This window comes from Rhinopithecus bieti, unplaced genomic scaffold (assembly GCF_001698545.2).
Source record: "Rhinopithecus bieti isolate Rb0 unplaced genomic scaffold, ASM169854v2 scaffold_9981, whole genome shotgun sequence".
Classification (NCBI taxonomy): domain Eukaryota; kingdom Metazoa; phylum Chordata; class Mammalia; order Primates; family Cercopithecidae; genus Rhinopithecus; species Rhinopithecus bieti.
Genome location: NW_016806838.1, coordinates 3,784,159 through 3,799,224, shown reverse-complemented (window position 1 = coordinate 3,799,224; position 15,066 = coordinate 3,784,159). Strand labels below are relative to the sequence as shown.

At 53.7% G+C, this 15,066-nt stretch overlaps 2 protein-coding genes across 9 annotated transcripts in view; both read left to right on the top strand.

Annotated features, from left to right (window-relative positions):
- Nucleotides 1-21: 21 nt before the first annotated feature.
- SRF (serum response factor) lies at nt 22-8,599 on the top strand. 2 transcript variants are annotated; one of them, XM_017878185.1, is made up of 7 exons: nt 22-827; nt 2,507-2,773; nt 4,364-4,625; nt 5,206-5,325; nt 6,948-7,139; nt 7,457-7,533; nt 7,746-8,599. In XM_017878185.1, the coding sequence occupies exons 1-7, from the start codon at nt 315-317 to the stop codon at nt 7,839-7,841; spliced, it is 1,527 nt and encodes a 508-aa protein (XP_017733674.1). In that variant the 5' UTR covers nt 22-314; the 3' UTR covers nt 7,842-8,599. The 2 variants fall into 2 exon arrangements, with proteins under 2 accessions (XP_017733674.1, XP_017733675.1); XM_017878186.1 differs by lacking the exon at nt 22-827 and adding an exon at nt 1,028-1,236 and having other exon boundaries at nt 7,746-8,513.
- Nucleotides 8,600-10,712: 2,113 nt separating this feature from the next.
- Nucleotides 10,713-15,066, top strand: part of CUL9 (cullin 9) — a 44,285-nt gene continuing 39,931 nt past the window's right edge. For 2 of the 7 annotated variants that reach the window (XM_017878180.1, XM_017878179.1), the window contains exons 1-4: nt 10,734-10,863; nt 12,865-13,468; nt 14,022-14,176; nt 14,521-15,021. In XM_017878180.1, the coding sequence (XP_017733669.1) occupies nt 12,874-13,468; nt 14,022-14,176; nt 14,521-15,021 (1,251 nt within the window). In that variant the 5' untranslated portion in view covers nt 10,734-10,863; nt 12,865-12,873. Of the gene's footprint in view, nt 10,864-12,864; nt 13,469-14,021; nt 14,177-14,520; nt 15,022-15,066 lie in introns of those variants that run through there. The other 5 variants (XR_001886739.1, XM_017878183.1, XR_001886738.1 and 2 more) reach the window with 5 other exon arrangements.

Genomic DNA, 15,066 nt, shown 5'->3' with positions numbered 1-15,066 from the left:
CCCCCCGCCGTCTCGGCCGCGGCCAGCAGCCCCTGCCCCCCGGGGGACGCTGACGGCCGCCGGGCGCGCCGCCCTAGCAGACGGACAGGGGGCGCTGCGCGCGGCCTGGGGCAACCCGGGCCACAGGGGCAGGAAAGTGAGGGCCCAGGTCGGCCCGGGCGTGCAGGGGCCCCGGGTTCGCAGCGGCGGCCGCGGCAGCGATAGCGGCCCTAGCAGCAGCGAGAGTGCCGGGTTGAGCCGGGAAGCCGATGGCGGCGGCGGTTGCGGCTCCGATTCCTCGCTGACTGCCCGTCCGCCCTCCTGCATCGAGCGCCATGTTACCGAGCCAAGCTGGAGCCGCGGCGGCTCTGGGCCGGGGCTCGGCCCTGGGGGGCAGCCTGAACCGGACCCCGACGGGGCGGCCGGGCAGCGGCGGCGGGACTCGTGGGGCTAACGGGGGCCGGGTCCCCGGGAATGGCGCGGGGCTCGGGCCCGGCCGCCTGGAGCGGGAGGCTGCGGCAGCGGCGGCAACCACCCCGGCGCCCACCGCGGGGGCCCTCTACAGCGGCAGCGAGGGCGACTCGGAGTCGGGCGAGGAGGAGGAGCTGGGCGCCGAGCGGCGCGGCATGAAGCGGAGCCTGAGCGAGATGGAGATCGGTATGGTGGTCGGTGGGCCCGAGGCGTCGGCGGCGGCCACCGGGGGCTACGGGCCGGTGAGCGGCGCGGTGAGCGGGGCCAAGCCGGGTAAGAAGACCCGGGGCCGCGTGAAGATCAAGATGGAGTTCATCGACAACAAACTGCGGCGCTACACGACCTTCAGCAAGAGGAAGACGGGCATCATGAAGAAGGTACCAAGCCGGCGGGCTGGCTGGCCCCGGGGCCCGGGAAGGGTGGGGATGCGCAAGGGGAGCCCGGGAGGACGGCAGAGCCGAGGCGGAGGTGAGAGGCGGCGAGTCCGCAGGAGGTGTGTGGGAGGGGATGGCTCCTGCCCGGGGAGGGCCGAAGGGGAGGGGCCGCCGGGGAAATGTGGGGAGAGGGGAGATCCCGCGAACGCCCGGAACCTTGGGGAAAGGCGCAGAGGTGGGAGTGACCGGCGCGAGAGAGGAAGAGGGCCCTTGCTGAGTGGAGGTTTGAAGAGCGGTCATGGGAGGCTGCGAGGCTGCCGGGGAGGTGGATAATGAGAAGCCGGGATCAGTAGGTCCAGTGCACTCCGGTGTTCGGAGGAGGGCGCCGGAAAAGCAGAGAGCAAACGAGAAGGTATGGAGGTGAGGAGGCTGGAGCTGCATGACAACAATGAGCGAGCATGTGTGGGAGGAAATGGGCACCACGAGAGTAGTGCTGGTTGGAAGGACAGGCAGGGTTAGGGACCAGGTAAGGGAGCGGGGCAGGAGAACTGGTGCTGCCCTGAGCAGCAGGAACCTAGTCCCTCGCCGGCCGTGAGTGTTCCATGGCATCCGCTGGGAACCACATGCTCCTGGCAGGACCCGCTGCAGAATCTCCTGCCGTTAGGACAAGTGGGGTTTCCAGCCCTAGGGAGAATCTATGCATGGATGGGGTTTGGGGGAAATCAGGGAGGCTTGCAGAGGTACCTAGGAATTCCTCTTCTGCCAGCCAGTGAAAAGTGGTGAGGAAAGGAGTGATTTTGGGGTGTAGATGATAAGGGAAGGGATGAAAGCAGAAGAATTGGGAGACAAGGAGCTGGATCCTTGGGAACACTGGCTGGTGTTTATTTCTGTCCCATGTAGAAACCGGAGCTGCTTCCAAGGTGGTTGGTAGAACTTTGTTGGGAGAGTATGGTATCTGTGGGGCCATCCTTGAAGGTCCCCTTCCTGGGCTCATGGCAGGATGTTTAGTGCTAATCTAGGTCACGTCTCCCCTCACTCCAGACACTGTTGTATCAATGTCCCTTGTCACTTGATTATCAGTGGAGAAGGTTGTGGGGGGAGGTAATTAATGAAGGAAAATTCTCTTCTCCCCTTCCATAACCTTCTTCCCAAGACAAAGTAAAAAGGGCAGTAAAGTATTACAGGACAACAGGAGAAACTAGGCTATGGCAACAAGTTGGAGCCTGTGCAGTTTCTGGAAAGAAACATGGGACAGTTGGAGCTGAAGTGGTCCCTTATCACTAATGTACAAATTCCAGTGTGATAGGTAGGGATCCATCCTGGTCCCTGTGACAGTGAGAATGGTTGAGGCTCCGGGACTTTCCAGGCACTAAGCTGCGTCGGGGAGCAGCTATAGCTGAGTCCTTCCATATCCCCTGAGGTTATATGTTCCATCACTGGGGGGCTATTACTGTTTGCTTGGGGTATCTTCAGGTCAATGGGGATGCTCTTCAAAGGAGGAGCATTGGTAGTTTTGCTGCTTCCAGAGATCCTGATAGGACACCCTGCCCCCAGAGTCACTAGAGACGAAGGTCATTATGGGAATGGGGAATGACATCACTGTATAATTCTTTTTCCAACTTCTCAAAGAAGGCAGAGATAAAAAGTTTGCTGACCTGCCCATCTCCGTCCTCACCCCTCAGGCCTATGAGCTGTCTACGCTGACAGGGACACAGGTGCTGTTGCTGGTGGCCAGTGAGACAGGCCATGTGTATACCTTTGCCACACGAAAACTGCAGCCCATGATCACCAGTGAGACCGGCAAGGCACTGATTCAGACCTGCCTCAACTCTCCAGACTCTCCACCCCGGTCAGACCCCACAACAGACCAGAGAATGAGTGCCACTGGCTTTGAAGAGACAGATCTCACCTACCAGGTGTCGGAGTCTGACAGCAGTGGGGAGACCAAGGTGTGTTTGGGTTGCCTATGTGAGAGAAGGGAAGGGAGGGGGGTCCCTCTCTCTTTCTGGCCCAGGACAGGTGGATAGGTACCCACTGATGTGGAGTGGATCCGGATTAACGACCCTTGTCCTAGGGGACAGGTGTCCATCCTCACTTTCCTGATAGAAGACCGGCCCCCTAGATAAGCGGGCGGCCTCCGTGCCCATATAAGGCCGGCTCGGGCTCCACGCCGGCCTCCCGCCCCGCAGCCCGCCTGCCTGGCAGGGCCTTTGCATTCCTCCCGCCAGCTGTCTCCCCGCTAGGGGCGGGGGTGTAGCTTAGCCCGGCCCTCTGGGCTGGGTCGCCAGGGAGTAGAAAGGGAGCACTCCGGTCCCGGGGTTCTGAGAACCCAGCACTCTTAGCAGGCGGCCTGGTTGACTGGACCGGGGACTACCTTACAAGCCAGCCTCCTGCCCCTTCAGGGTGTTGGGGCCCTGGGCAGTTAGAGAACGCATTTGCCTGCTGCTAGGGATGCCTGCGCTGTTACTCCTCCCCCTTCCTTTTCCCGGTAAGGAGAGGGGGTGGGGCTTCCTCCCTTGCTGTCTGGGGAGCTCCACCTTCCGGGTGGCACTTAACTGACTGGCCAATGGGAGGAAGCGGTACTGTTTGCCTTAGCAACGCCTCCGCCAGTCAAGGGTCTTGGGCCCAACTGCTTAGCAAACGTCTCGTGCTGACCCACCCCCCAGCCTTTGAGCTTCTGGTTGACTCAGTTCGGGTCTGGGCTTGGTGGCTTGGTTCTCAGTTTCCTCCTTCCCCTTCTAAGAAGGAAGTCTTCCTGAGGAGAGAGTCAGTGCTGTAGGCTCCCCGCTCTCTTAGTGGCATATCATCTGTAATAATTTTTAAACTTTTATAACAGTAGGGCTCATTTATTCCCAGGAAATTTTGTTGGATGAGTACATTCTTTTGGTAGTTTACATCTTGGGTGTTTGACATATAGTGTGTCATTGCCAGACCCTCAAGATCTCTCTCAAACTCTAAGTTCCCTGAGAAACTCTCAGTTCATATCTCAGAAGCCTGACAAATTAGAACTGGAAGAACTCTTAAAGAAAACATAGCAGCCCAGCCCCCTTATGCTTATAGAAGAAGAAAACCGAGGTTCAGAAAAGGGGAGTGGTTATTTCAGGGTCACTTAGATAGTCATTACCAGAGCTAGGAACAGACTTTGGTGTCCTGACTCCCCAGCCAATGGGATTAGCACAGTCCACTGGAGCAGAGGACTCAGGGGATTATAATGATGAAAATGATAATCATCATCATAAGAGCAATAAATATTTATTATTTTTTTTATGTGCCAGGTACTGTTTTCTAAGTGATTTACGTATGCTAACCTACTTAATCCTTGCAGCAACCTAAGGGGTAGGTATTATTCTCCTTTTACCGATAGAAAACTGTAGCTGAGTATATCAATAACTTACCCAAGAGTCAGGCATCAGGTAAATGTGGCGTTGGGATTTGAACCCAAGCTCACTGGTTTCAGTCTGGGTTCTCAGTCCACACAAAACTTCTGCAAAGGCAGGATCTGGTAGAGGCTCATTGCTTCATCTTTACTCTGGGTATAGGACACACTGAAGCCGGCGTTCACAGTCACCAACCTGCCGGGTACAACCTCTACCATCCAAACAGCACCTAGCACCTCTACCACCATGCAAGTCAGCAGCGGCCCCTCCTTTCCCATCACCAACTACCTGGCACCAGTGTCTGCTAGTGTCAGCCCCAGTGCTGTCAGCAGTGCCAATGGGACTGTGCTGAAGAGTACAGGCAGTGGCCCTGTCTCCTCTGGGGGCCTTATGCAGCTGCCTACCAGCTTCACCCTAATGCCTGGTGAGTCACGAGGGGAAGGGAGAGATTCGTCCTCTCTGGGGCAAATCAAGCATGCTAAGAATGTGTTTAGGGCTGGCACCAAGAGAACCTCTTTCCCTGCTCAGAAGGAAGGTGAATAGGGGCCAGAGCCTGAGAGAAGCCTCTTATGTCCCGTTGGCAGGCATACCTCTGCCCACTGAGACCCCTGCTGTCCTTGTCAGTAAGTTTCAACCATGTATTCTGGCCCTGTCTAGCTACCCCAGCCCCGTGCCCCTATTGCCACAGGGCAGTAGACGTTTCCCCACTTCCTGCCTTGACTGGAAGGCAGATCATGTCCTTGATGGGTCATTGCCAGCTCTTGGGTCAACTGAAGAAAAGAGAGGCAAGGCCCAGGGCAGGAGGAGGAGGGATGATGGGCAAGAGCAGAGTGTGGAAGCCCCCAGAGGGGAGATTCGGGCATGAAGGGCCTCTTTGGCTTCCAGGAAAGATAGTGATGGGAGTTGGGGACCAGTGTGCCAGACCCTGGGACTGGGGTGTCCATGGGTACTTGGAGGTGGCAATTGGGTGGGACAGAGCACAAATAAGACTCTGTGTTTCACAGGTGGGGCAGTGGCCCAGCAGGTCCCAGTGCAGGCCATTCAAGTGCACCAGGCCCCACAGCAGGCGTCTCCCTCCCGTGACAGCAGCACAGACCTCACGCAGACCTCCTCCAGCGGGACAGGTATAGCTCGCAGCCCTGTCACCCTCCCTCCCTGCCTTCCCCCACGTGGCCTAGCAGTAGGTGCCCAACAGTAACCCTCCTATAACTAAAGTCAAGGGATTTCTTAAAGTGGAGATTGAGGCTTTTGGCCTAATAATTATGGGAAAGTCAGGTGAGGATGACTGAGTTTCGAATCCCGCCCTGCAGTGGGCTGTGGATTCCAGGAGAAAATTAGGGACCATTGATGCTACCTCCTCATTCAGATGAGGAGCCTGAGGCCTAGAAATAAGAAGTTACTTGCTCAAAGACACGTTTACTTAATTATCAGGAAGGACTTAGAGAGCAGTTTTCTCTTTGTGTGAGGGTCTTAGAGGTTTTGAGTAGCCACAGTTACCCTCAGGTATCTCTAGACATTTCAGAAATGATGAGATACTCTGAAAATAAGGTTAATTTTAAGTTCTTATTATTTATAACCTTATTACTCAAAGTGTGGCCTGTGGACTGGAAACACCAGCATTACCTGGGAGCTTGTTGGAAATAAAGAATATTGAGTCTTACCCCAAACCTACTGAATCAGAGTCTGTTTTTTTCTTTTTTTTTTTCTTTTTTTTTTGAGATGGAGCCTCGCTCTGTCGCCCAGGCTGGAGTGCAGTGGCCGGATCTCAGCTCACTGCAAGCTCCGCCTCCCGGGTTTACGCCATTCTCCTGCCTCAGCCTCCCGAGTAGCTGGGACTACAGGCACCCACCACCTCACCCGGCTAGTTTTGTATTTTTTTAGTAGAGACGGGGTTTCACCATGTTAGCCAGGATGGTCTTGATCTCCTGACCTCATGATCCGCCCGACTCGGCCTCCTAAAGTGCTGGGATTACAGGCGTGAGCCACCGCACCCGGCCTTTTCTTTTTTTTTTGAGACAGAGTCTTGCTCTGTCGCCCAGGCTGGAGTGCAGTGGCGCGATCTTGGCTCACCACAAGCTCTGCATCCCGGGTTCATGCCATTCTCCTGCCTCAGCCTTCCGAGAGCTGGGACTTAAAGGCGGCCGCCACCATGCCCAGCTAATTTGTTTATATTTTTGGTCGAGATGGGGTTTCACTGTGTTAGCCAGGATGGTCTCGATCTGCTGACCTCATGATCCGCCTGCCTCAGCCTTTCAGTGCTGGGATTACAGGCGTGAGCCACCGTGCCTGGCCCAGAGTCTGTGTTTTAACAAGATTCCTATAAAATGCACATTAACATTTGAGAAGTGCTTGTTTGAAAGATGAATTTGTTAGCTGTGCATTAAGAAGGAAGGAGAATGAAAACAAATAAAAAATAAGATGTTAGAGTTCCCTAAAAGGGGAGTATCTGAGTTTTCTGAGAGTAGGTCAGTCATAATCTTTGTTTTTCCCAAGAGTTGGGACTTAGAGAATTCAGCAGATAGACAGTTGAATAGTACAATGTGATAGGATACAATTAAAGATTGATGCTGTCGTGTTCAAGAAAAAATAGGCTTTTCTTAGTTGATGATGGAGCAGAGGACTAGTCGTGTCTAGCTTCTGACCTGGGAAATGACAAGAGGGCTCTGGGGGCCTGGAATTCCTAGGGACGGAATGGGAGATATCAGTAGGGACCAGTGCCGAGCTGACACATGTCTGTGTTTGCCAGTGACGCTGCCCGCCACCATCATGACGTCATCCGTGCCCACAACTGTGGGTGGCCACATGATGTACCCTAGCCCGCATGCGGTGATGTATGCCCCCACCTCAGGCCTGGGTGATGGCAGCCTCACCGTGCTGAATGCCTTCTCCCAGGCACCATCCACCATGCAGGTGTCCCACAGCCAGGTCCAGGAGCCAGGTGAGTAGAGGAACAGGGCTAAGGAGGACCGTTTCCTTCCTTATACACACACACACGCACACACACACGTATGCACTGATGCCTACAAATATTTCTACCCAAATACAACACAGACTTGGATGCTCACATACACATTTGGACACCCATGCACACTTGAACAACTCACACCCACATGCACCCTCAGACACACTGGCACCCTTTCCCTTGGGCTCTTACATCTGAGACTCCCCCGGTCACCTGTGCATTTGTCACCACTCCTCTAATATCTGGAAGTTTCAACAAACAATTTGAGTATCTCCTGTGGTTTTCCAATGTAGGTGGCGTCCCCCAGGTGTTTCTGACAGCATCATCTGGGACAGTACAGATCCCTGTTTCAGCAGTTCAGCTCCACCAGGTAGGCAGGGATATCTTTCACCCCATCCCAGATAGCCACTTCTTTGTCTTGACCTTGGGGGATCCTGTTACCAGTTCATCAAAGCCAAAATCCCTAGCCTGGAAGCCCATCTGCTTTTCTGCTCAGGCCTGTGGTTGGCAGGCAGGGAAGCCAGGGGAGCCTGAGCCGGCTGGCCAGTCCCTGCCTCTCCTCATTCACCCCCTTCCCTCCAGATGGCTGTGATAGGGCAGCAGGCCGGGAGCAGCAGCAACCTCACCGAGCTACAGGTGGTGAACCTGGACACCGCCCACAGCACCAAGAGTGAATGATCCGCCCGCCGCCCTGGACAGATGGCCCAAGGGACGGCACCACTTATTTATTGTTGCCTTTTCACGTTTTCTTTACACACACGTTGACGGGCCGTAGGAGGGAGGCGGGGAGGAGGAAAGGGCAGCCACAGGACTGAGCCCTCTCACTCCAGCCAAAGAAATGGGCCTGCCTGCCTCCACCCGTCCTCCCTCAGCCTCCCCTTCTTCCCGCCCCACCTCCCATTTCTGTTGCTGGAGGGGCCGTCCTCCTTCCTGGGACCCCCTTGCCAGCTTGGCTCGATGTTTGCCATGAGTATTAGCTTACCCAATGGGACCGTGCCCTGTCTCCCCACACACAGGCCTTCTGTGGGGCTGGGCACTGTGTCCTCCTCTGAGGAAGCATTTGGGGCCCTCTTGCCAGCCTCCTTGCTGACCCCAGGTCAGCCCTGTGTCTGCCACAGGCTGGGTCAAAAGAGCCCTGCCCTTGCCCCTCAGGGGGCCAGCTGGGGAGACAGGGGCTTCTTCCCTCACACTGCTGCCCTCTGCCCCTTCAGTTCCTGAGTAGCTGGGCCTGTGCACTGGGCAGGTTCCTGGGGCTGCCTGCCCTGCCTTGCCGCTCCCCTTGGACCTCCAGGGGATCCTGGGTTGGAGGGAACCACCAGCGTTCCCTTCTCCCCCTTGTCTTCCCCCCTCTCCTCCCAGCTGCTTTACTTAAAGTTGATTTTGAACTTTTTTGAGGAGACGAAGTGAAAACAAATCTATAAATATATATTTTAAAATATTTAACTTTTTTTTATGGCGTTTTCTCGTCCCCTCCCTGCCCAAACTCCCCTTCCCTGGGGAGCCCAAGGGCTCCCCAGAACTGGCTGGGCCCCTGGGGACAGAGCCACCCCACGAGCTCGGGGTCCACCAGTGTGTGGGGGAGATTCTGGGTCTGCCCAGTCCTGGGTTGTTTCCAGGAGAAAGCCGGGGGAGGGGCCCTCAGGCCATGCCCCAACGGGGTGGGGAGGGTGACCCACAGCTCTGGGCCTCTTTTTGCCCTTTAGGGCTGTTGCTAGGGAGAGGGAAGAGGGAGACCAAATGTCGGGGTGGGGGTGGGAGGGTGTCAGGCGGAGGCAACTGACTTCATTTGTGCCACACGCATGGGCATTGCAGCCTTGCGCTGTCCCAGGCCTGCAGCTGCCTGGGGCCCAAGTTGCAGTGAGCAGGGTGGGGTCTGGGAGGGGGTGAGAGGCAGGAATGGGGGTCAGAAGAAGTGGGAGCAGCTCTTGGGCTGAATGCAGCCAAAGGGGAGCCAGAAATGGGCAGCTCTCCCAGGGAGTGAGCAGCTACTGTAACTTTTTTAAATTAAGACAAAAAGCCTTGAAGAAAATGAATTTATTTTCTAAGTGTAACCTCAGTATTTATGTAATTTGTACAGGGGCCATGCCCCACCCCCCTCCTCCCCCTTTGGGGTAGACCTTGAGGGTGGGCCAGCATAGGGGGGAGGGTCTTTTACCCTGTGTCGGAGCCTACCTTCACCACCTATATCCAGAAAGGGAGCTTTTTCAGAAATGGGGCAGCAGAAGGGTGAAATTTTCTTAACCCCAAGACTGCCTTCAGTAGGAACAAGCTGGCTTCTGTGATTAGGTGAAGGGATGGGGGAAGATTTTACGCACAGCCTAGTTATCAAGGGGATGATTTGCCGACATGTTTGAGAACCCCCTAATCTCTAACCCTCATTGCTGTCTTGCCCCAGTTTGGGGTGCCAAGATGGAAGTCACCTTTCTGGGCTTTCTCCTGGAGATAGCTGGGGCTTATGGGTGGCTTTCAAGGCTGGGGCATGGCAAATCGGGGGCCAGAGAGCAGGGGAGCTTGGGACTCAGGTCTGTAACTGCCCAGCCCCTTTTCTCTGCTCTTGTTTCACTCCACCACCACTCACTCACTCCCTACTCCCCCACCCATGGGAGGAGACCTTTGATGAATTCTTCCTCTCCTTTCCACAAAAGACAGACCCCGTGAGTGAATCAGGCAAAGTGCTTATAATGTGTGTTGTGTGAGCGTGGCCTTGGGAGGACATACGTGTGTCAGGGATGAGTTGAGGTGGCATTTTTATGTGCAGCGACCCTTGGTGTTTCCCTTCCTCGGTGGCTCTGGGGTATGTGTGTGCGTGTGTGTGTGCCTGAGTGTGTGTGCGTGAATGTGAGTGTGTATGTCAGTGGTTTCTACTTCCTCTGGGGTGCTGACCCAGGAATAGTGGACATGGTCACAGTCCTATGTACAGAGCTTTCTTTTGTATTAAAAAAAAAAATACTCTTTCAATAAATGTATCATTTTTGTGCACAGACTGTGGGGTCTTTGGCTCTGTTTTTCTACTTAGGGAGGGACGGGGGTATGAACGCGAGGCAAACTCCTAAAATTGCTGCTCTGAGTAGCGATCCTGGCTGCTTGATGAGAACGGTAATGCTAAGGTGTGCTTTGGGCAGTTTAATTCTATACGATTTAATTTAAGGAATGTTTTGCGGGGGGCCGCGGACCTTCTCCCTGTGCGTGGTTTTGCTAGGTGTTAAGGCCAACGCAGAGGAGCAATTACAATTAACAGGAAGAGTGACACAACTAATCCAAAGCATTGCTGAAGGGTTTGGGAAACTCATGGGCACGTGACCTACTGAAAAGTCAAAAAGGACAGCCTTAAGGTGGGAGTGTGGGTTACTATGTTTCGTCAGCATGATCGCTGTGATGGGAGAGGGAGGATTAGGAGAGCTGACCCAGTGAAGAGGAGGGGGCTTCTTCCTGCTGCTGAGAGAGGAGCAACATGACCTCGATCCCGGGCTCCGCTGGGAGCGCGCCCCCACGACCCTCTCCCCATGCAGCCGCCGCGGTAGCACGCATGCTCTACTCGCGCGCTGTTCCGCCACGCTCGGCGTGGGCCGCGGTGGGACCCGTAGGTGCCTGGCCGTGCGTGCAGTCGCCGTGTGACCCGGAAGGGAGCTCTGAAGAGGCGGGGCCAGGACGGCGGGACCGGCCGCTGGGTCTCAGCGAGGGCTGAGCCGGGCTGTGGGAGGTGAGAGGAGAGTTCTGCGCCGACCCGGTCCCTCCCCTTCTCCTGTCTCCTCCCCGGTTCTTTAGCCACTGTCCATGGGGCTGACGAAGGGAACGAGGTCTTGCTCTGTGAGATTCACTGGATCTTTTCAGCTTCTTTGGGCCGCGCCCCCAAACATCCTCCCCCCTCCCCCCAAACCTGTTCCCTCTGCAGTGCTGGCCTCCTCCACCTCCCCACGGCTCTGCAAGCTTGGGCTTGACCTTGCTATCTGCTGGTCTCATCCCTGCGTCCAGACCTCACCCCCACACCTCAGTTTATTGTTGCTCTCCTAGGCCCACGTTACATCCCCCCACCTCCTCCTATCCGATTGTTTTACTTCCCCCTGCTGCTAATAAGTTGCCCACTGGCACATCGCTGGTTACCATCCAGGCTTGCCCTCCATCCTAAGTGGATCCCTACTTCCATTGAGGTCCACATCCTTGTTTCTCCCTCCTCTTCACTTCTACTCTAATCTTCTGTCCCTGTACCCCAACATGACCCCTGCCCTGACCACCCATATCTTCATCTGGGTTTACCTTCTTCCATTCTTATTCTCACTATTCCCTGTTGCTCCTGCACTGCTTCATATCACTCATATCTTTCCTAATCATTCCACTCCCATTTATAATCGGTCTTAATAACTTTGCATTTATTTGATGGCTCCCCTACCTTCTCCATCTAAGAATAATAATAGATTATGTTTACTGAACACTCATTATGTGCTAGATGCTATTCCAAGTGCTTTACATACATGATCTTATTAAATTCATGAAGTAACTGTGAATATTACTACCATCTTGCAGAAGAGGAAACAGGCTCAGAGGTTAAGTAACTTGTTCCAAACTATGCAGACAGTGAGACAAAGAGCCAGAATTCAGAGTCACATTTATCTGACGCTAAAATCTCTGAATATTGCTTCTCTCCTGACCCCATTTCCTACCTTTAACCCAATGATTGCCATCTCTATCTTATCTACCTGACTTACTTAGATCCTTACCATACCTACAGCATAAGTGCAGGGTGGGACCTGGTCATCTTTCCCATAATTTTATCTGGTCCCTAGGGCCCTCCCCCTTTCACAAGACTCGAATACACTTTTCCTATCCAGTCATTTGCCCCAACATCCCAGCCTTTTGTCATCTTCATTCTCTATATCTGCCATGGCCCACCTTTTACATCCACCTTGCAGCTTTACTCTGTCATTTATGCTCCTTGTCGTGCCCCTCCGCTGTCCTACTTTTCCTCACATGTTCTGACCCCACTGCCTCTCATACTGCTGTGCTTCCTGTCCATCTTTGTCATCCTTCTAAGTCCTAATCTGTAACCCTCAGCCACCCTGCTATCCTGCCTAAACTGTCTTGCTTAACTGTCACTGTTTATTGTTACCTTGCCTATTATTCTTCTCATTATCTTTTTGTAAACTCCCCGTCCTCCCTTCCTTTCTTCCTTTCTTTTTTGACAGAATCTCGCTCTGTTGCCCAGGCTGGAATGCAGTGGTGCGGTCTTGGCTCATTGCAACCTCCGCCTCCTGGGTTCAAGTGATTCTCCTGCCTCAACCTCCTGAGTAGCTGGGACTACAGGCATATGCCACCACACCCGGCTAATTTTTGTATTTTTAGTAGAGACGTGGTTTCACTGTGTTGACCAGGCTGGTCTTGAACTCCTGACCTCGTGATCTGCCCACCTTGGCCTCCCAAAGTGCTGGGATTATAGGCGTGAGCCACTGGGCCCAGCCAACTCTTCCATTTCTTAAATCTCTTCATCCCCTCACTGTCTTCACTCCATTCTCCTTCTGTTATAAATCCCAAAGTATGTTCAGCTATTTATTCCATCCTATTTTTTGCCTTTTCTGTTTGGCCTCCTAAATTCTACCATGCAGCCTACCGATCACCACCCACCTTCTCTGTGTCTCAAGATTCCACCCCCTCTGTATTTTTTTTTTATTTTCTCATACAGCCTTATCTTTCTCCTTATGTATCCCAGGAGGTCAGGATGGTCGGGGAACGGCATGCTGGGGACCTCATGGTGCCTTTAGGGCCTCAGCTGCAGGCATATCCTGAAGAACTCATTCGACAGAGGCCTGGGCATGATGGGCATCCTGAATACCTGATCCGATGGAGTGTCCTGAAGTGTGGGGAAGTGGGCAAAGTGGGTGTGGAAGAAGGCAAAGCAGAGCACATCCTCATGTGGCTGTCAGCTCCTGAGGTCTACGCCAACTGCCCTGGGCTGTTAGGTGAGCGGGCACTATCTAAGGGACCTCAGCACGAACCAGCTGGGGTTTCAGGAAGCTTTCCTCGAGATCCAGGAGGCCTGGATGAAGTGGCAATGGGAGAGATGGAGGCTGATGTGCAGGCGCTGGTACGCAGGGCAGCCAGGCAGCTGGCAGAAAGTGGGACCCCAAGCCTCACGGCTGCTGTGCTCCACACCATCCACGTGCTCAGTGCCTACGCCAGCATCGGGCCCCTTACTGGTGTCTTCAGGGAGACAGGAGCCCTGGACCTGCTCATGCACATGTTGTGCAATCCTGAGCCTCAGATCCGCCGGAGTGCAGGCAAAATGCTGCAGGCTCTGGCAGCCCACGATGCTGGTAAGAGACAGCCAGGGAAGAAGGAAAGCAATGGAGAAAATGGGGCCACAGGGAGTAAGAACAGAAAGAGGAGAGATTTCCTAGCTCTGTAAGAACACCTAGTATTTGGTGAATATCAATTTGATGCAAAGGAAAAATACAGATTCATAGGCTATTTCAGGTATATAAAGAGGCTAAAATGATAGCCTCTGGCTTATCTGTTCATTCTCAGTGCATTGACCAGAGAAGAGAATAGGATTTATCTGTATTTTTGAAACTGGATTGAGATTTATTAGTTGGTTTTGAAATCAGTTTGGTGGGTTACAACCAACATTTTTAAAAAAAACTTAAGTCATTAGTGTGTAGCACTTAGTAGGGGTAAATTTTGTAGCATAAAATATGTTTCAGTTATATGTATGTATGTTTGTAACAGGTTACCATGTAAAACATATTTCTTGCTGTGAGTCTTAGTAACAAAGTTTGAAAGCCTCTGGGATAGGAGGTAGAATCTAGGAAAGGCAGGGAGAAAGTACTGGGGATTGAGGAGAAGATATGGATTGGGTATGGATTACAGGGAGTCGGGCTCACGTCCTTCTGTCACTGAGCCAGCAAGATGGCATCGAGCAGCACATGGATTTTGACAGTCGCTATACATTGCTGGAGCTGTTTGCAGAAACCACATCCTCTGAAGAACACTGCATGGCCTTTGAGGGCATTCATCTGCCTCAGGTACACTACCAGCTGTAGGGAAATGCGGTATACAAGGGCTGAAGCATTATTTCTGAAAACGTGGTTCAGGACTGAATGTTAGCACTAGAGCCACCTGGGAACTTGTTAACATGAAGGTTCATGTCCTCCCTCTCAGCCCCTCTCCATTCAGAATTTCTGAGATGAGAACCCAGGAATCTGTGTCTTAAGACACTCCCTGTGCCTTTCTTACACAAATCAAAGTTGGAGAACTACAGGCCTGGGGAGAAGGCCTTTATATTTTTCTGTAGAGGAGGATACTGGGGGGAAAGGGAGAAGCTAAAGCCAGGAAGAGATGAACCTGTCCCAAGTATTGTGTCTTACAGATCCCAGGAAAGCTGCTCTTCTCCTTGGTGAAGCGCTACCTTTGTGTCACCTCCCTCCTGGATCAGCTGAATAACAGTCCAGAGCTGGGAGCTGGAGACCAAAGCTCCCCATGTGCCACAAGAGAGAAAAGCCGGGGACAGCGGGAGCTGGAGTTCAGCATGGCTGTGGGCAACCTCATCTCTGAGCTTGTGCGGAGCATGGGCTGGGCCCGGAACCTCAGCGAACAGGGCATGTCACCTCCCCGGCCAACCCGGTCCATCTTTCAGCCCTACATTTCAGGCCCCAGCCTTTTGCTCCCCACCATTGTCACCACCCCCAGAAGACAAGGGTGGGTCTTCCGCCAGCGCTCTGAATTCTCCAGCCGTAGTGGCTATGGAGAATATGTGCAGCAGACGCTGCAGCCGGGGATGCGAGTGCGGATGCTGGATGATTATGAGGAGATCAGTGCTGGGGATGAGGGCGAGTTCCGGCAGAGCAACAACGGCATTCCCCCTGTGCAGGTGAGCAGCACATGGTGGTGAGACACTGTTGGGAGTTTATTTGGG

Bases quoted from the DNA above. Each gene is read 5' to 3' on its own strand.
- SRF (XM_017878185.1), top strand. From the start codon at position 315: ATGTTACCGAGCCAAGCTGGAGCCGCGGCGGCTCTGGGCCGGGGCTCG. The intron at 2,774-4,363 runs GTGTGTTTGGGT...CTCTGGGTATAG, and splicing joins ACAGCAGTGGGGAGACCAAG to GACACACTGAAGCCGGCGTT. The intron at 7,140-7,456 runs GTGAGTAGAGGA...TTTCCAATGTAG, and splicing joins CAGCCAGGTCCAGGAGCCAG to GTGGCGTCCCCCAGGTGTTT.